Source organism: Rhea pennata, chromosome 1, assembly GCF_028389875.1.
Source record: "Rhea pennata isolate bPtePen1 chromosome 1, bPtePen1.pri, whole genome shotgun sequence".
Classification (NCBI taxonomy): domain Eukaryota; kingdom Metazoa; phylum Chordata; class Aves; order Rheiformes; family Rheidae; genus Rhea; species Rhea pennata.
Window position 1 is genome coordinate 214,539,123 of NC_084663.1, and position 20,655 is coordinate 214,559,777.

At 43.0% G+C, this 20,655-nt stretch overlaps 1 protein-coding gene across 1 annotated transcript in view; it reads right to left on the reverse strand.

Annotated features, from left to right (window-relative positions):
- The window catches only part of FCHSD2 (FCH and double SH3 domains 2), a 140,850-nt gene that overhangs the window by 99,298 nt on the left and 20,897 nt on the right, over positions 1–20,655 (reverse strand). Inside the window, exon 3 of the mRNA XM_062578343.1 lies at positions 5,722–5,767. Within this exon, the coding sequence (XP_062434327.1) occupies positions 5,722–5,767 (46 nt within the window). The remainder of the gene's footprint in view (positions 1–5,721; positions 5,768–20,655) is intronic.

The following is a 20,655-nucleotide window of genomic DNA, read 5'->3' on the forward strand; positions in this document are numbered from 1 at the left end:
GCCTCGTACCATTCAGTATTTTCGCCGACTAAAGAGAACAAAAATCAGCCAGGCAAGGCTGGAAGAGAAGGTGGAGAGAGAAACCGCTCATGAGATACCCTGTGCTTCAGGTAACAGCGGTGACATGGATATCAACAGAAGACATTATCTCCTAGGTAGTATCGGGTACCTGTGAAGGCTCTACATCCTCCCTAGCTTCTAGGGTTAATAAGGAATCTACTATTTCTTCAATTTTCTTTCCAGGAAGCTGGTGAGTATCTTTTATTTTTAATTCACGGAGCAGAAAAAAAGTCTTCAGGAAAAAAAAAAACAGAGTATAAGAAAGACTGTCCAATATGGTTTTCTATAACAGGTGGGATCAACCAGACTCCAAACTGCGAGAAACAGAGTCTAACAACTGTTAAGTATAAATACGTGACTATCACGCAACGCGGGAATAGACCTGAATGGCTCCAGCATTTTTGCATTTGGATCAAGAGGTTCCTTGGATACAGTTCTTTCCGCCTCCCTTAACTAGCTGTGCCAACCTATGCTTAAGGAGCTGACAGTTAAAATAAAGCCATATACAAATTTTCTGCAAGTCTACTGACTTCTTATAAAAAACAAGATAGCAGCAAATGCGGAAAACTCACTTCAGACCTGAGATTATCAGATTCTAGCAGATGTCACCTCTGAACAGGTAAGAAATGAGGTCTCCAAAATCAAAGAGGTACCACGCACTCACGACCAACGTGGGAAATGACTGAAGCTGGGAGAAGTCTGCGCAGAAAGTCTCTCTCCAGGCTCCAATGTTGTGGCTGGAGCTCTAGTTTGGGAAAAGAATATTCACTAGCACATGAGGACAAAAAATGTGCATTTTTCACTTGGTAACAGGACCAGTGAAAACATAGTGAAACTCTCCGCAATACTCCTAAGGTAGAAATGAACCACCTAAAACACTAAGGCATACTTTTGAGTCTTCAAACATACAAGGACCATCTCAAGCTGCCGGGATCATTTCATGTGGCCAACGTGAGCCCTGCTGGACACGATCTTTAGAAATAGCTAAAACAGTACCGTGCAGAGATCTCAGGAGCGGGATTATACGGAGAAAATACAGAAGTGGTTTTTCAGAAATTTTCGTGCATCTGAAAACAGACATCAGCACTAAAGCGTTAGCAGATACGCAACGTGAGCGTTCAAGGAAAATGACAGATGTCTTTATTATGGAAACAGTCTAGAGAGAGCTTTAAAGCCATCCCTAAAGGAAGCAGCAATTTAAACTCAGCAGTTAAAATAAGCTAGTGACTGGTGAATCTATGGCTGCTCCTCGTTTGTCCCCAAGGCAGGGACCCACCCCTAAAGTCTACAAGCTCTCACAGCTCTCCCTACATCCACAGTAACCTTTTGTATCCTTCAGGCAGGAAAAAAAAACATTCTCTCCAGACTGCAGGGAGTGAACTAACAGAAAGCCGCTTGTAGCGTACGCAAGGCAAGCGGCCCGAGTTTATTTTACTGATGCCCCAGCGGTTAGCTAAAAGCTGAGTCAGAGGGAGGAACGGGATTTCATCCTGACGCTCCTCCTATTCGAAACCTGTCTTAAGTTGCGCTCTCCAAGCTGCAGTAGTTTTGCCACGTGGAATTTCTGAATCAATTCAGGTTAAGTTGTGTTCGGCTGAAATGGTGAGAAAGCTCTACTCCAAAGGCACAAGCTGTAACATCTTCCCCAAACGCCACTTCAAACTCCAGATATTGCTCTTCTGTTCCTGGGCGGCGTCTGCTGTCCAACAGTTCTTGCAGTTTATATTGCAACCACTTCCCAAAGAGAACTAGTAGTTCATATAGCACCTTACTTCTCTCTCCTGGAAAGGATGTTGTCCCATTTTGTACTACTATTAAACTACTACTACAAATGAAAGAACATGATTTTTCAAGAAAGTTATCTGCAAAGTACTGAAGCATACCTTTCCTCTTCCTAATATGCCAGCATAGGCACTTTGCAAATAAATACTCCCGCAGACCTCCTCTTCTGTAAAACTCAAAGCATTTTATACAGGGGAAAATAACGATTGGAATTCTGTAGTTGAACCAAAAGTTGCATTATTTGCCAAAGGCTTCTGCTATAAAAATATAGTTGAAAATAATAATTAAAAAAAAATACAAAACACCTTTTCAGGCTTGCACAATACCAGGGTAAATCCAACGAACATTTGCAAAGCTTTGGGCTACGTGGTAAAGAACTCCAAGGAAAAAATCAGTCACCCCACAGGTTAGTAAGCCAGGGTGGGGTACAGAATCCATCTCTGATTTTAACACAGAGAATTTTAATTCACTGAAAACAGTGTTAAAAAAGGCCACTGCATCTTAATTCCAGAAAAGATGCTCCTGTTAGCTCAAGGCTCCTCTTGGGATGATTCTCATTGATATACACAGCGTCAAAAAACATTTTTAGGGTTTTCACTCACAGGTGCCAACAGGAATGACTGGATATAAACTATAGCATTTTTTTCCGTATCTCAAAAGGTTTTCAATGTATTAAGTTTCTCACTGCAACATGCTACCTAAGCAACGAGAAGCAGCAATCAACACCAAGTGGCCTGTTTGCTCCCTCCAGATCACAGATAAGGTAACTATTTTCACTGTGCATGCTCATCTCTCCAATGCTAATTTGCTATCCAAAAAAAAGACAAAAAAAAAAAGAAACCATAAAAATAACAGCTGATCTTTATTTTAATCTTACTTTAAACTTCTATTTGCACCTCCAGTTCAAATTTTAAAGTTCTTGGGTAGCTCCCACAAGAGTCTTTTCCATCTTTCTCCTACCATTTGACCATTAGTGAATAGTTGCCAAAGTCTCCTAGTTAATGGTATTACAGTAGCAACTAAACTAGCCCGCACTGAAACGAGCAGTCCACTTCACAGCTCAAACTCTTTGGAGGCGTCTGCAAGCTCGAGCAGACGTATCACGCCGGATACCTACAGTCACGTTTTACTCTCAAACGATCAGAGCTAAATGTCAAGTAAAAACCAAAACGTAACAAACCACAATTTGTGCACCCTCAGGAACACGACTCCGAGACTGGGAGAGTCTGTCGCCAAGTGAAAAATGTTCAAAAAAAAGCAACAAAAAGTGTTAACAGAGATGTAATTATCACCTCAAAGATGAAAATAAAACAAACCTTTCTATTTTACCTATTTAACATGTCGTGTAAAAACAAGGTTTTTACTAGGTAGCAGCAAAAGCACATGTTGAGTAAGTTCTACTTCCATCTAAAAATATTCTTAGCCATTAACTTCAGCTAACACATTAATCATAGAGAATAGCTAATAATAATATAATGGTGTAATTTAAGCACTATTATTAATGGGAAATGAGAGCCTTTAAATACTTGCAACTCTAATTGTTGTTAAGATAAGCCTTTAAGTATATATTGATTAAAACAGCTTAGCATACGTTCACACCAGCTCTAGAAAAGGGAGGAAGATCGCAGTGACAGGGCTGGTGTCACTTATACCACAGTACAACCTAAAAAAAAAGAAAAAAGAAAAAAAAAAGAAAAGAAAAAGAAAAAAGCCAATGGGGCAGAAAAACAGTTCCTGCTCCGCAAAGCTCAGGTGCGGTAAGTGCCGCAGGTAAGCGGACTCGGCAGAAAGCCCTCGATAAAGTGTCCCGTAGGCTCATTTACGCACAGCTCCTGTAATTCATCACGTACATCCAAGCCGCTTACCCTGCGATCAGGGATAAATTAAAAACATTAAACCGTGGTGTTCGCGCAGGTTCCCTCTCCACGGGAAAGCACACTGGCTAGAAACTTGGCACCCGAGTACAGCAAATCAGCACGCAATTTTTTTTTAGTAAAGTTTGGTTTTGAAAAGCTACGGGAAATCCATTTTTTTACTGCTCACCCTTCCTTTTTTTTTTAAGCTTGCCTAAAGAAGTCATAAATTAAATATGAGTTTTCCACGGTGACAAAGGACATTTGGACATCCAGCAAGAGAATCTTTGAACAGGTTTAGAAAATCTGCTTCAAAAACTAGTGAATGAGAATTTCCCGTTCTTTCTACAACTCTTTTAAATGGAACCTCCCACTGTTACATTTACTTCACATTTATTCTGATTACAGCTTCTCACCAAAAGGCTTTATGTCAAATTTTGCTGCCATCTCGAAAACAGAAATCCCTCTACAGCCCAAGAAGAAACATCCAACATTATTCTTGAGTTGCACCCTTACCACCAAACTGAGGAAGCAATCCCACAAAACTTCATTCATTTAAGCAGTCATTCAATGAATCTCAAATGTTGCAGCTGTATTGCTGGAATTTAGGGTTTTTTTAAAATGCAAATATCTGAAAGCCTCTGTTGTTAACACCAAGCCATCCAAATCTGAGAATCTGAATTATTTTTCCAATGTACCAAGACATCTCCCTAAATGCACTGAATGCTAAAAATGTCTGTCACAGCAGCACACTTTTACATGCAAGAAAAATGTGTTAAGAATTGATCTTAAATTCCCTACAATGTCATTACACAATCACTAAAGAATATACAGTTTTAATCAAAGTTTCGTTAAGCATTTATTGATTCTGCAATTGAAAAATTGCTATATTTAATCAAGTTGAGTGCAGCTGCTAATGTGATCAATCTATGTAAATTCAAGTACAATGAAAGTGTGGGAGCGCCAATAACTACAGACTTTAAGAAAAACTGTGAGTTTTGGATTAAGTTCAGTAAAATTTTCATTTGACTTGCTAAGTATTTTCAGTTGTGTTTTAGGCTGAGATCACATGTAGAAAATCTAGGATTGGTAAAATGCGGGTAGCATAGTTTTAAAGTATACAGAAATTGTTTTTCATAAAAATCATAGTAAAGTCTGACCCAAAGACGACAGTCATTTTGCATGTGCTTGTGGATGATATAGTACTAATGACTAAAAGGATGCTTCAGCCAACAAAACAGGTTTGGAAACATGTTAGTGACAGCTTTTATTTTCGAGTTTTACTTCTACCGCTGCCCCATCATCAACAGTTTTAAAGGTAGGTACATCTCCTGTTGTATTTATTGTATACTGAACTTCTCATGTTCCCTCACTTATATCTTATTCTACTTTTAATCTATTTAGAAGTACATTAATTTATCTTTAATTTGTGGTACTTAGACCTAAGCTCCAAGAACCCTTACTGTAAATTAAGCAGACAGCTGCTCCTTATTAGATGCTTTCTAATTTTGCAAAAAAGGAGGAAGAAAAAAAAAATCCTCCTTCCTTTCCCACAAACACATCAAAATTTATTCTGCTCCCTATCGCAAGCATTAGACCAAATCTGGTTGATTTTACTTCAGATGAATGTGAAACTGGGCTAACTGAAGGATTTGAATAGAAGTTCATTTTGGAGTATGGATGATAAAACACATCTACTGTCCAATAATTGACCTAATTTCACTTTTTACACAGTTTTCACACTAACTTCTGAAAAAACCTGAAAGACTTGATTGACTTTTAAAAAATTTGAAAAAAAAAATTAATCTTTTCCTAAGAGCTTCATCAAGTCAAATGTTCAAGAAAACACAGCATAAGCCCAGTCCAAAAAACGCCGAACTGTTGATTCAGAATCCCAGCAGATACTTTCATACTAACTAGCTTACGAAAAGGGCAAATGAAAAAACATACACCGTGGAAAGAGGGCTAATGAGTAAACTTCCTCAAGGAATGACAGCATGCACTGTAAAGTTATTCCAGAACCTACCTGCGCATACTCCTTCTCGATTGCAGCTCTTTTCTGACTGAATGCTCTGAAAAAAAAGAAAAAAAATCCATTAATACATACAGCAATACACTACAAATACTGTAATTTACTTAAAAGGGTTTTCTATCGGTTCAGCTCAGCTATTCTGCTGGACAGTCTTTATGGTTAAAGGAGGAACAAAAAGCAAGCAGAATCGTTTGACAACTGTATATGAGTTGCCTAGCAGCTCCTGCATGTGGACTTCACATACGCAGAGCTCGAACTTCCAAGTTTTATTGGATAAATTCAGTTCCCAGGACTACCAGTGTAAATACTGTTTGCTTTGTTGAAGGCTCGTCAACTCTGTATTGGTATGGCCAAGAAAAGAATTCTGTGGCCTAGAAAAGAATTTGGCTTTTATACATCTAAATTGACTTTTTTTCTTTTTAAATAAGGAAACCCATGTTTCCTCAGCAGCAACTGGACATACCTGATTAACGGTTCTAGTCACCACCCTTAACTTTAAATCCTTGTTATCCCACAGCAATACCCTCATTTACTCGTTAATACAGCTCCACCACATCAGACCCACTTAACTCAAATGGTGCCAACCACAGCATGTCGTTCTACATTAACGTCACCGCTGTACTCCCGGGTAGAAGCCTGCGAGAGGTACCATCTCGATGCATCTGAGATGGAGGTTTCAATCCACTCTCACAATTACATCAGGGAGAAGGCTCAGCTATCCGGACACATCAAGGCTCTTCCTCCAGGTGCTCTGCTAGCTTAAGCTATTCCCTTCTTACCCGCTGAGTATCGAAAGCACAGTAATTTTCTTCAAGCTGTACTATAAACTACTTTGGCTAAGCCTAAAGGCATGCCGTCAGCAAAAGAAAATCTAATTCCATTTAAATTCGTTGCACATTAATTATGGTGACATACTAATAAAGTAAAAAAACCTCGGGAATATCTTTTAGCGGGGTTAACACCAATAAATACAAACAAAAGCCATCCCGGACAGGCTCCTTCTGTTCCCATTTATCCCGTTTCACCCATGAAGAGCGCGCGCACACCAACAGGGCACTACAGACGCGGACTTCCTAGGGGGATATAAAACAAAAGTCTAAACAAATTGTAACCGTTTCAGATTCTCCGGAATCCCTTCCGAGATTTAATGATGGCCCCGCAGAGCTGGCCATATCCCAGCTCCAGCAATTACGTCCCAGCTTCCCAAAATCCCCCTCGTAGCTCAGGTGGGTGTAAGAGCCTGCACTACCGCGCAACGTGAAACACCTCTACACAAAGAGGTTAAGCTGTCCGAGATGCTTATAAATGAACCTACTTCTCAAAAAGAAGGAAAAACATCCTTACTTTTTTTCTGGAAGTATAGATGACTTCAGGAATAATTAGCAATACCTGAAATGTTATCAATATTGAGAAGATAAAAGAAAATAAGCAGCTGCCTTTGAAATGTAATTCTGGGAAGACTTGCTGCCAAAGGCAGTTATTTTCTCATTCTCAGCCAATCCTATCTGGAAATGTATAATCACAGCTAACTGTTAGAAATACCTTAGTTAATGTACACCAAAACTGGATATGGAGCAGTGTATTTCGCCATGAGGTTTTCTCTATTCAAAACAAATTCCGCTTAAACTAATTAGATAACAATAATTGTGACAAGCTGGAAGCTTAAGATATCCTCCAGAAACCTCCTGTATTAAAAGGTTTACACCAGAGAAGAAAAACAAAAGCATTCAACCGGCCCTGGTGTAGAATCACAAAACACCATGCAAATCAAATTTAGCCGGAAAAACGGCAGAAACCTTGGACTCGGATTTGGCACGATTGCAAGTTCCAGCATGAAGAAAACGTATTGTACAGTAGCAGCTCCATAAATTAGAAACATTTCAGAATGATTTTAGATTTTATTCTGAATTTTAAACTGAGTATTACAAGAAGGATTGTGAGACAACACATAATTCAATTTATATATTACTTAAATTTGCGTTTGATCTATGTTTTGGTGAATCAAGGAAACAGTAAATTCTGCAAGACTGACGGGATCAGCCATCTGCATTCCTTGGAGCTGGTGTTCTCGGTCGCTTTGTGACTGCATTTCCCTTGATTAGTCAAACACAAAGCTGTTTTTAACCTCAGGACAGTTTATACAAGAATCCTTTTATGACAACCATAAACGTATTACAAAACCTGAAGAAATGTGAGACTTACGTAGGCAAATTTCCCAGGAGAAAATAATTTCAAGTAGGAAAAAAACCAGAATGATAAATCCATCCTATTTTCTTTTCTCTTGGGAAACCTGAAAATGTTCATGTGCATGTCTAGATTTTATGTGCAAAGCTGGGATTTTATTCTTAACCTAAACAAACATTAACTCACTAAGCTTATTTCTACAAACGTTAACCCGTGCAGTACGCCTACCTCTTTCGTCTCATTAGAAATATTTCAAAAGCATTTGAAGTCTTAGAAATGTAACCAAATTCAACAGTATTAGTGAATATAATCAAGCTATGACCATTTCCCACTTTTAAGAATGGCATTTCCACTACCTTCATATTGTGGGATGTTCCGATTTAGTCTTTTAAAATAAATAAATAAATAAATAAAAAGAAAGCAAGAAAGAAATTACCATGCTTACCATCGGGACAACAGGCTGCTATTTAAAAAAAAATGCTATTCTATCACACACCTATAGCGTGAGCAGGTGTCTGTCTTTAATAGGACCTGCTGCTGGGGAGACTGCTGCAAGCCCAAAGGAAAAGTCACGCTCGGGTGAACTATTTCAGTGGCTTCAATAAATATGACTTAAAAACAGAGAGGCAACGCTAGCCACCCACACCATCCCCTCACATGCTGCTGCCTACCAAAAGTTGCACGGTTCACTGTTCTGTAGCACCAGAATAAACATAATCCTGAAGGGATTATAAAGGAATGTTCTTTCCAAAGCACGAGCAGCTAGAGAAAATCTGCAGAGGAGAAGGGTTGTCCTCTGAAATGTCAGCAACTGGTCAGGAAGCCAAAGCAGCGAGACCAGTCTCTCCTACGCGATCAGTTGTCGTGTTCGGCTGACGGTAAGGATCACGCGCGGGGTTGGGAAGGACTTCTCTTCCCCACTAAATACTCACGAGAATATCTGCGGAGGAGGGGGGTGGAGGTTATTCTGCTGTCTACGGGGACACGGCTCATCTCCTTCTCTGCCTCCCGCTCTTTACTGGGCTTCTGACCCAGCGTGAGAGACTCTAAGACGCGTAGCAAGGTTGAGTAAGTCTGTAGTTCTTTGGTCTTCTTTAATTCATAAGGTTTTTATATGCCAAAAAATATCTACATGAAACCTAATGTTCTGTGGTATTAAAGAAATGAGATCAGATGATCTAACTTTGCTTCAGGCTCTGTGAAATAGTGGAACAGTAAAGGGGGCAGAGAAAGAAAAACTACACCTACTTTCATCCTAGCTCTGCTAACGCTGCCTCTACTAATGCTGAATCATACCTGTCACTTTAAATTCCCCCAAAAGAATTCAAACCACTGCTGAGTATTTAAATCACTCGTATCAGTCACCCATTTAAAACAACAGATGTGAGTAAGCATTCAAGTAGCGTTTACTTTTTTTGTTGTAAATAAGCTTAATACGGTGAAGTGAGGAGTCAGATCAGCAGAGAACGATGCTTCAGGAAACCCTGCGACGGAGAGATGGGCAGGCTCAACCTACGAGGCTGTCCACTTTGGGGGGGGGAGCATGTCTAAAGCTCTCACTTCTAAGGAAAAATTAAAAATACATACATTAATACATACATGCATTAAGACAATGCTATTCTCGCCAAGATTACCAAATTATGCAAAGGCTGAAGAACACACATTGCACAGTGAAACTGGCTAAATACAGTGCCATAATGAAAATTTTAAAGTGCATTACAGTATATATTAAAAAGTTAATTTAGCTACATCTGGAAAACTATATAAATAAACTGAACATAAGCAGACACTTCCTGTACCATTCTCTTAAATAAAACACAGCGCTGCATTTGCACACAGTAAATGCACTTGCAGTTAGTGGCTAAGAAGTTCAGCAGTGAGCCAAGCACTGATGTGAACCACATTTGGAGTGTGTTTGTCTGCAAAACCATGGTCATGACGGTCAAAAGACAGATGTACTAACTGACAAACAGGCATAACTCGCTCAGCATTAGCAGTTTGTGTTAACGCTTGCTTTGGGGAGAGGGGCGCTACGGCCCTTCTGATAAATTGTTTGGGAATTTTAATGGAAAAATACAAATGCTTGCATGTTTTCTGGTGCTTTACATAGCTGTATAAACTGCAAGCTAGTATCTGAAACATCCAAAAATACTAGACTACTCAAAAAATGCACTTTGTTTTACCAACCTGGTCTTAAGAGAACCCACACCTGCTACACTAACATAAGCAAGGGGCATCAAATGCTGGAGCGTCGGGCTCAGCTCTGACCAGACTTCTCCGGACCAACAGAGCGACACTTCCAGTGCCACCAGTTTGGAAGGGGAAGGAAGGAGGAGGAAAGATTTATACATACGCATACTTCTCGTTGTTCTGGAAAGCAGAAAAAGAGGTGGAACTTCTAAAATTACTCCCCAAAGTCTCTCTTTAATCCTTTTCATACAGGTTGCTGTATCGCCAATAGAAGCAAAAAGTGACGGCGGCAGTATTTCCTCCCTGCTTTGCCAGCGGCTGGTCCCACCGAGTCGGCACAGCGCAACCCGCCTGGAAGCGGCAACGGAGACAGATCAACGGAGCAGAACCGTAAAGCTCCAGTAAAGCGACAGCAGGAATGGGGAGGAACACGGGATGTTTGCTTGTTCTGATTATATGAAGGTGACTAAGGTAATTTCAGAATTCGGTTTAAAAGATCAATTCGCCCTACCTGGGATTCTCCAACTAAGTTGACCTAAGTATCCCAGAGCACTTTCCAGCATACTTGAATCCGTTCACCAGCAGTCAATGGCGTGAACCAGTGAATAATGACATTTTTTTTTTGCTTTTTCAAGATAAAAGGCAACTGCCCTTTTAACACTGTATTTTAACCACACTCACACAATGTTTAGATAGCAAGTCCCTGCTTCCACTAAACGACAGACCCAGAATGCCTTCTCCCATGATGAGAAGTATTTATTCCATGCAATGGAAATTCATCCTAATATATGGATGTCAGAAAGGGCCCCTGATGGTGAAGTACACACGCCTGAAATAGTTATGTACAAAACGGCATGGAAATGTGTTTTGGTATTCCTCACTGCTATTGCAAGTTCCCTCCAACAGCCTGAACTTTTAACTGGATTTTTTTTTTTTTTTTGGTGGTGGTGGAGAGGGGAAGTCAATGTACATTTGGGCTAGTCAAGAACTGTTTCAGGTCAAAGGAATAGCAACCTGATCAGCCCAAACAGGTCCGATACCCTCGTCCGATCAAAATCCAGCATATGAGATATAAATAAACCCTCAGCTGCTGAGCAACACTAATTGCTAGGAAGAAAACAGTGACAGAAACTCAGAGAACCCTCGCATAGTTGAGGCTGGGAAGGACCTCTGGGGTCTCTGCTCCAACCCCCTGCTCAAAGCAGGGATAACTTAGATCCAGGATAGGCTTGGACATCTCCAAGGATGGAGATTCCACCACACTCTGGGCCCTCTTCCAGGGTTTGACCACTCTCAGAGGGGTATATTTAATGGGAAGCTCCCTGTTCCAGCTGTCCCCTTGGCCTCTTGGCCAGCCCCAACCAGCTTGGGGCCGTGCTGGGCTCGCTCCAGCCTGCCACCATCTGCCTGCTACTGGGGAGCCCCAAACAGGACACAGGGCCCAGACGTGGCCTCATCAGTCCCACAGGGGTTGAATCACCGCCCTGGCCCTGCCGGCCATGCTCTTGCTGCTACTGCCCAGGGCACGGCTGGCTGATGCTGCCGGAAACGCACACTACTGACTCAGGGGCAACATGTGGCCACCAGGTCCTTGCCGGCAACGCTGCTCTCTAGCCAGGCACCTCCAGCCTATCCCATCACACAACGTCAGTGGGTCCCAGGAGCAGGACTTGGCATTTGCCTTGGTTGACCTTTGTGAGGTTCCTGCCAACTCACTTCTCCAGCTTGTCAAGGCCACTGGGAACACAGCCCTGCCTCCAGCTTATCTATTGATTATTCTCTCCAATTTGATAACATTCATGAACTTGCCAAGAGCGTGCTCCATCCCATCATCCAGGTTGTTAATAAAGGTCTTAAACGGTATTGATCCAGTACTGATCCCTGAGTGACACCCAGCTGCCAGCTGGACTTTGTACTGTTGTCCACCACTCTTGGAGTTGGGAAGTCCAGCCAATCTTCCTCCTACTTCATTGTCCACTTATCCAGTTCATACATTCCCAATGTGGCTGTAAGTGTGCTACAGGAGACTGCGTCAGAGGCCTTATTAAAGTCAACAAATACAGCACACACTGCTGTCCCCTTGTCTGCACACCCAGTAATCGAGTTGGTCAGGCATGATTTGCCCTTCATAATCCACACTGGCTGTTCCCAATCACCTTCTAGTCCTTCAAGTCCCTGGAAATAGCTTCTGGAAGCTTTTGCTCCATAATTTTCCTAGAAACTAAGGTAAGGCTGGTCAGCCTGTTGTTCCCCAAATCCTCCTCCTAGCCCTTCTCGAAAACGAGAGTAGTATCTACCATTTTTCTTCCGTTATCAGGAGCCTCCCCTGACTGCCATGACCTTTCAAAGACGATAGGGTGAGCTACCTGGCCACGTCTCTGCACTGCCAGGAAGGTCACACTTCTGCAACTGCACACAGATTTCCGATTCCTCCTGACTGCTCCCCAGGCCGCACTCATCCATGTACAGGCTTCCAAGATAGATCCCCAGCCACGCTGCTCTCACTAGGGAACCGCCAGAGCCTCTCCCAGCACACGGTCCCCCGACGCTTCCTCACTATACCCCATGCCTTCACTTCACTTCAGGTTATGGCAATCCTCCCTCAACACGCCTAGCTTAAAGCCTTCCTCACTAGGTTCGCTAGCCTGTTGGCAATGCTGCTCTTGCTCCACACACTTTGTCAGATGGATCCTATCCCTCTTCAGCAGTTCTTGCTCCTTGAAGAGGCTCTCACATTTGCAAAATCCAAAGCTCTGTCTGCAACACTATGCATGCAGCCAGGTGTTGATCTGCCGGATGTGTTCACTACTACCCAGCCTTTCTCCTTTACTGCAAGGCTTGGGAACATCCCCCAGGTCCTCAGGCCTTTCACCCTTGCCCCCTGAGTTCTGGGGTCACTCTTTACATGTTCAAGGTTGCCTCTTTGGGGTCCACTTGGGGTACTAGTCCTATGGCCAGATACCCCTTGGTAGTCACGCTGCAACATCCTCGATCTAAGCCTCCAGCAAACAACAAACCTCTCAAGACATCAAGCCAGCTTAGCACACGGATACCTCCGTTCCCTGCAGGAGGAAGTTCCCAGTGACTATCACCTGCTTTCTCCTCTCACTGTGGACACTTGGTTCAGGCTCAGCTAGCTCTGGTATCTTGTTTTTCTTCACTTGTTCCATAACCACAGATCTGGAGGCAGAGAATGGAGCCTTCCTCCTGTTGTCAGAAACCACAAGTTTCCTGTCTCCCTCATCTTGGGAGTCTCAGTATAGCACTTCTTTGAGTACAGTTTCTAACTGGCCCCCTTTTCACGAACCACAGGGCTCAGACTCTTGTCTCTGCAGCTCCTTGCTCATCCATCCTGATGGTAACTAGTCTGTTCACTTCCTTCCACAGCTCGCAGGTGGCAACTCAGTGCTTGACCAGAGAGTATCTCTCATAGGGGAAACCGCTGGTGACCCCCGCAGCAAGGAAACCCTGCAGCCCAAAACCTAGACAGCCACGTCCTCCCTCTGGAGCTCCATCTGGGTTGACACATCTGTTGTGCCTGGAGTAGCTGCTCCCACTGATGCTGGGGACCATTCCTTGTAGGGCACCAACACCACCATTGCCCAGTCTCAGCAGTCCTTCACTGTCTTGAGCAGAGTTTCTGGCCTCCCTTGGGCTCCTGCTGTGCCATCTGCTACCCTTGTTAGCTGTGCTCCACACTACTAGCTATAGAGCAGCTTCCTAAACCGTTCAACGTGTGCTGTGGAAGATCTGATACTCCTCAGGCAGGAACAGCCAAGAGAAGTGGCCTGGTCAAGCTGGTGGAAGTTAAACCTCCCCAACAGCAGCAAGCCACAGGCTCCTAGAAGCAGCCTGGAAATCGCTGCACCAACCGCTACATCTCGTAGCTAACTGCTGCACCCTCTTGCCAACTTCACTGCGAGCACATGCATCCTTAAGCGAATGGCACAGCATACCACAAGAAAAATCTGAACACCTCAAAGGTGAAATAACTAATGCTCAATAGAGAGAAAGAGTTAAATCTGTATGTGGTTACAGCTGCACTAAAATATTCTCTGCAATTCCACTTTTTATCACCAAGTCAAAAGGCAAACAGTCCCAAAATACTTGAGGAGGAAAGTTTCAAAATATTTTCTCCTGTTGCAGCAAAACAGGATTTCTTTAGGAATGCTGAAATTTTTGTTTGCAGGTTTAATTCATTGCTTTGGTCTGGACACACATGATTTTCAAAGGTAATACGAATGTTCAATTAAGTTCAGAATGAAAATGGGCGCAGAATTATGGAGCAGTGCAACCATTAATAAAAAATCTCCACTGGACCCAGAAGAATGCATGTTGCAATTACACATCAAAAATAATCAATCCCTGCCTGTTGGTCTCTAAATCAGTGTATGCCTCTACAGAAAGAGATAAAGCCCCTCTTATTTTACAATTTACATGTTTCATACATTTTAAATTCTCTGTATAGGCAAAACTACTGAAGAAATTTGAATTTAAAACATTAAAGCTAACTCATTCCACTTTCCCCAGTAATGCAAAATGCAAAAAAATGTACCACAGTGAATAAATACTACACAATTAAACAAGTGCTTTCACCTAGTTTTTAATTTAAAGATAGGTGTGTTGCTAACAAAGACACAATTCAGTTTAAAGGAAAACATAGCACTAGCTGCTGCATACCTAATGAGATGCTTCAGGAATACTAGTATATGAGAACAAGCACTATAAATATTCACATTTCGTGTCCAGCAGAGACAAAGCAGACATAGCTGGAGCCTCAATCCATCAAAATTCTTCATCATGAAGAGACTCTGAAAGGCTGCGTGTAAGAATAGCCTCCTTTTCTCATGTTTCTGTTTATACGAAACAGAATTACCACAACCTAGGCCTTTAAAACAATTTGCGTAAAATTCCAAGTGACTGAAGAATAAACTGTTTTACAGAAAAGCCTCTATTTCTGAAATTATTTATGCACACATTCATAATTCACACTTAGCTATACACACACTTAGAAGTCTTAGCAGCAACCTGAGTGCAATAAATCAGGTTATTAAAAACAGAAACATATTTCTAATAACAAGGAGTCTCCTGTTAGCTTCTTTACACCAGGTAGGTGCATGCCTGGCTCTACAAAGAAAAGAAAAAACAACACACCGCTTCAAAGAGGCAATTTAAAACACTACATGTAGAACGGAGGCAGACCGATCAGAAGTGATTTTCATCACAAAGTACCCATGGCTTTAAATTCAGACACTTTTGTAGGCTGGGGAGTTCACGTAATTACACGAAAGACTGACTTGCCTTCTTCCAAGAAGAACGTCTCCCCTAAATGCAGAAAATGCATATAATCATAAGATAATACACCAGCTTGGCCCGGAATGTAATGACGAAACTATTTCACTACCTAGAGCATATAAAGCCACTATCAGCTTTGCAATTACCCTTCTTTTGCTTACCACCCAGCTAAAGGTAAGCCGAAACAAGTTCACTGCTGCTGCACTATCAAAGCTACATGTACTGCAAAACAGGGGAACAAATTCAGTATTATGGAAGTCAGGCAGTGACTTCAGTCTGGACTCCTGACTACTGGAATTACACCAGCGTTCGTCCTTGGATAAGGCTCTGTGCTATCACCGAAAATGGCAGTGCAGTCCTCTCAGCAGCACAGTCCTCATCCCTTTGAGCCAGCATTAGCAGCTGCAGAGCTGCAAAGTCATCGCAGACCTACTCAGCATCAAAAGGAACCTTAAAAAAAAAAAAAAAAAAGGTTTTCAGGCTGCATGGCTGCACATGCTTTAACACCAATACAGAGGAAGACCTGAAGGGCCACACAGCCCAAAGACAACCATTTGGCAACAGCTGAACGGACTTAAAACTGGCTTAGCCCCATCATAACCAGTCTTCTGACCAGCTGTGCGTGGTTTTTTAAGAAAATTTGTAAATCAGTCTGCACACTTTATTATCCATTTCCTTCTTCTGCAGTCTCAAATAAAACAATAGCTGGTGCTACCCACTTTTGAAATAATAAAAAAAAAAGATGCAACTTGAAAATTCATATAGAACTGCTTCATTGTTAAGGTTTTTTAGGGTGTTTCTTTAACCTTATAAAATATATGCAGATCACAAAAGACTGAGCCAGCGATAAACACCATAAAAATGCATTCAACACAGTACACACAGGAGTTTTAGCAAGCAGCACTACCATGTTTCCCACCTGCCCACCATGCCTCCAATGATCATCAAGCAATACTAATAATGTTCTACTCGTGCACCAAAAAAGCTCACATAGGACAAAGCCTGCAAACTGAATTTTACAGCAATGCGTTTATCACGGTGTCACAGAATCAGCGAATGGTTGAGGTTGGAAGGGACCTCAGGAGATCATCTAGTCCAACCCCTCTGCTCAACCACGGTCACCCAGAGCATGTTGCACAGGGTTGCATCCAGGCGGGCTTTGAATATCTCCAGAGAAGAAGACTCCACAACCTCTCTGGGCAACCTGGTCCAGTGCTCTGTCACTCTCATAGAATCAGTAAGGTTGGAAAGGACCTCCGGAGATCATCTAGGCCAACCCTCCAGCTCAAGCAGGGTCAACTACAGCATGTTAGACAGGGTTGCATCTGGGCGGGCCTTGAAGATCTCCACAGAAGGAGACTCCACAACCTCTCTGGGCAACCTGGTCCAGTGCTCTGTCACTCTCACAGGGAAGAAATTCCCCCCTCACACTCAAGCAGAACTTCCTGTGCTTCAATTTCTGCCCATTGCCTCTTCTCCTGTCACACAAGGCAACTGAAAAGAGTTTGTCCCCGTCCCCTTGACACCCTCCCTTCAGGTACTTGTACACATTGATCAGATCCCCCCCTCAGGCTTCTCTTCCCCAGGCTGAACAGGCCCAGCTCTCGCAGCCGTTCCTCACAGGGCAGGTGCTCGAGCCCTCTGATCATCCTCGCAGCCCTATGCTGGACTCCCTCCAGTAGCTCCATGTCTCTCTTGTCCCGGGGAGCCCAGAACTGGACACAGCACTCGAGATGAGGCCTCCCCAGGGCTGAGTACAGGGGCAGGATCACCTCCCTCCACCTGCTGCCAACACTCTTCCTAACGCACTCCAGGAGACCATTGGCCTTCTTGGCCACAATGGCATATTGCTGGCTCATGGTCAACTTGTCATCCACCAGCACTGCCAGGTCCTTCTCTGCAGAGCTGCTCTCCAGCAGGTCAGCCCCCAGCTTGGACTGGTGCATGGAGCTATTCCCCAGGTGCAGGACACTTGCCCTTGTTGAACCTCATAAGGTTCCTGTCTGCCCAACTCTCCAGCCTGTCCAGGTCCCTCTGAAAGGCAGCACAGCCCTCTGAGGTATCAATCACTCTCCTTAGTTTTACATCATCAGCAAACTGGCTGAGGAGGCATTCTGTCCCTCCATCTGGGCCATTGATAAATAAGGGTCACGTGCTTTAGGTGACCCTGCCTGGGCAGGGGGGTTGGACTAATAATCTCCACAGGTCCCTTCCAACCTCAACCATTCTGTGATTCTGTGAGCCCGAGTAAGACTGGACCCAGTACTGAGCCCTGGGGAACAGCAGGGCATGTCTAACATGCCCTGGGGTGCAACAGGCCTCCAACTAGACTCCACGCCACTGACAACGACCTCTGAGCTCTGCCTGTCAGCCAGTTCTCAACCCACCTCACTGTCCACTCGTCTAACCCACACTTCCTGAGCTTGCTTACACGGATGTTATGGGAGACAGTGTCAAAAGCCTTGCTGAAGTCAAGGTAGACATCATGCACTGCTCTCCCTTCATCTACCAAACTATTCATTTTCAGTCTGGTTCTTTAGACTAAGTTTGTGCCAGCAATTCAATTCACTATTGTTCATTAACACCACAAGCAAATGTAACACAGATCTAACTTCTATTTTGACATATGGCGATGACTATAGCTTGAAAATAAAGCCAAGTGACTGGTAAAGAGTAGTAATGTTCAGAGTGAGACAGACACAGTGTATGCTTCAAGAGCCATAGGCAGGCCTGGGCACCTGATTCAAATACGATGGCTTTCCTAAACTTGGTCCAAGCTAGCTGGACATTCAGCAGCTCTGATTTGGAAACTCTGTAGCTGCATTAGCGCAGTATCTGAGATAACAGACCTGCTGGCTCAGAGAATGGAGCAAAGGAGCTTAACTATCCACATCCATCTGGACAGGCCTGCCCAACCGTCTTGGAAAAATAAGAACAAGCCTGCTGAAGTATCCTCCACTAGCTGATGGAAAGCTTTTCCCTGAATCAGGGCTGAGAAGGGTAGAGGTACAGAGATCCCCACCTAGAAGCAGTTCAGAGGCTCTGGAGACAGAAAGGCATAATGCTCCTCTTTTTTGTCACCCAGAGGCAAGAGAAGGCTTCAACTTAAACCAAATCTGTAGAATTAATTCTTTCATAAGACTTGCAACAACTCTCCAGTTGGATTTCTCTAGCAACCAAAGATATTTCACCAAGGTGGGCACTGCCTACTTCCATTTTCTGGCCAGCTAGATTCAAGGGAAATACCCCTGCACTGCAGCCAAATCAAAGGTTGCCCCTCTAAGACTAGACCTCAAGCCACTGCTCTCACAAAAAAAGTGACTGCAGAAATTCAGAAATTGTAACTAAGCAGCATCTCACTTAATTTTGTTCGAGTTACCACCACCTGTACTGCTCAGTGGTATCACCAATTTTTTAACCATATTAACACAGAGTACTTCAGCTTCCTTTTCAGCCAGTCCTCCAACAAGAAGCCCCAGATTCTACAGTGAAGCTAACAATTGCCTTTGTGTTAGGTTTCAAAAATAAAATGCTCTTTGTTTAATGATTTTATGTCACCTGATTAAAATAGATGTCCTTCTCGGAGGCCAACTATTTCATAGGCACACTGTTACCTTCCAAATTTATTTGTTAAAGAATAAGGCATTCACCAACATTTTTAGAAAGCAGCAAAAAGTCTGGATCACTCAGTGCATGCAGTTTTACATGAAGTTTGAGCAATTGCTGCACTGCTACTGCTGTCTTTCCTACTGAAGGCTCTGCACCACCTGCATTCATCAACATTCGTATCAGAGCACATCTTGGTTTTACTTCTCAAATTATGTGTTAAGCACAGATGTCTGGGAGTAAACTTTGTCTGTGAAGACTAAGGCAACAAAAAAAATACTGAGTACAGTACCCATCGCTGGGCTGCCTCTCTTACTGCCTCTGAACTTGTTGTGCTACTACCATTCTTGTAGCATCCCTTCTATTACTCTTCATTTCTCTCACGAGTTGCAGATTCAACTGATATTGTCCATCAGCAGACGAGCAACGGTTTAATACTTCTGCTTTACCGCCTGCTATTATTTTCACCTCTTACATGCCCTCTCTTAGCTCCTTGCTTAGGCACATAGGGCTTCTGCTGCAATTCCTGGCTTCCCCACACAACAGGACGGTTTGGTTTACCTCTAGCTCTCTAGATGTCTTCCTTAAATAAATAAATAAATAAAATAATCAGGGTGTCTTTCCCCTTCCTGGCTGCTTCCAGGGAGATGCTGCTTACCAATTGCATGAACAAGCCGAAGTCTGCTCTCCTGAAAGCCTTTCTCCTGGTGCAGACCTTCATTTGTGGTCATGGAAGCCCAATCTGTCACTAGTCTGGACAGGACTCCCTAGAGCAAGTTATGAATACCAGGCTTCCTCCCTAGGCAAGCAGGGACAATTTGCAGTTGTTACACCGCATGAGCACTGCAACACAACACAACATAAATGTGGCCTCCATGTCAAGCCTTTAACAAACCACGTTTTTACAGGAGCATACTACTGTGATCATTTCCAGGTAACTCAAGTTCCCCTCAGCTGTGAAGGCATAAAAGCCAGAAGAACAAACTCCAAGACCATCCTCACCTGCAGCCTAACCTTTTGCCACAGTGAAGCTCCGTGACTCACCACAAGGAGCCAGTGACACTTCCTGCTCGTAAACCAACTACAGGGTTCTGCCTGCTCGCAGCAGATGTGTGGAGGACATCCTGTAGCTCTCACGAACAAACACTTGTAACATCAAGGAAGTCCTGGCTTGCTGAGCCAAAAAATTCAGCTATCCTTGCTGCAGGGCACTGTTCTTGCAGCTCACCAGCAAGTCATACCTCTCTCGTACTTATCTCAGTGTAGTTGGTCAGGTCTCTGGCAAGTATAAAAGAAAAAATGTGGCTGTGTTTGAAACTTGCTGCTAACATGCATATTTGTACTGTCTCCTCTTCAGCTGTAACCACCTTAAATAAAACTGGCGGGTCTTCTGAAAACAGCTTTAGATGTTCCAGCAGAATGGTATTAACTGACAATTCAAACATCCTGTAATATATTGGAGCTCTTTTTCCTTCTATAAATTCTTTACTGCAAAACACGTCACCATTTTCAAACAGCAATTTTCCCCAAGCAAGCGTAAGTTACAACTTCCCCCCCAACCCTTTTATCGTCAGGTATATAAAAATCCCTGTGTTGATTCAACTACTATAAAACATTTTACAACTCTGAAGAATCCTGCCGCCTCTTCCTACG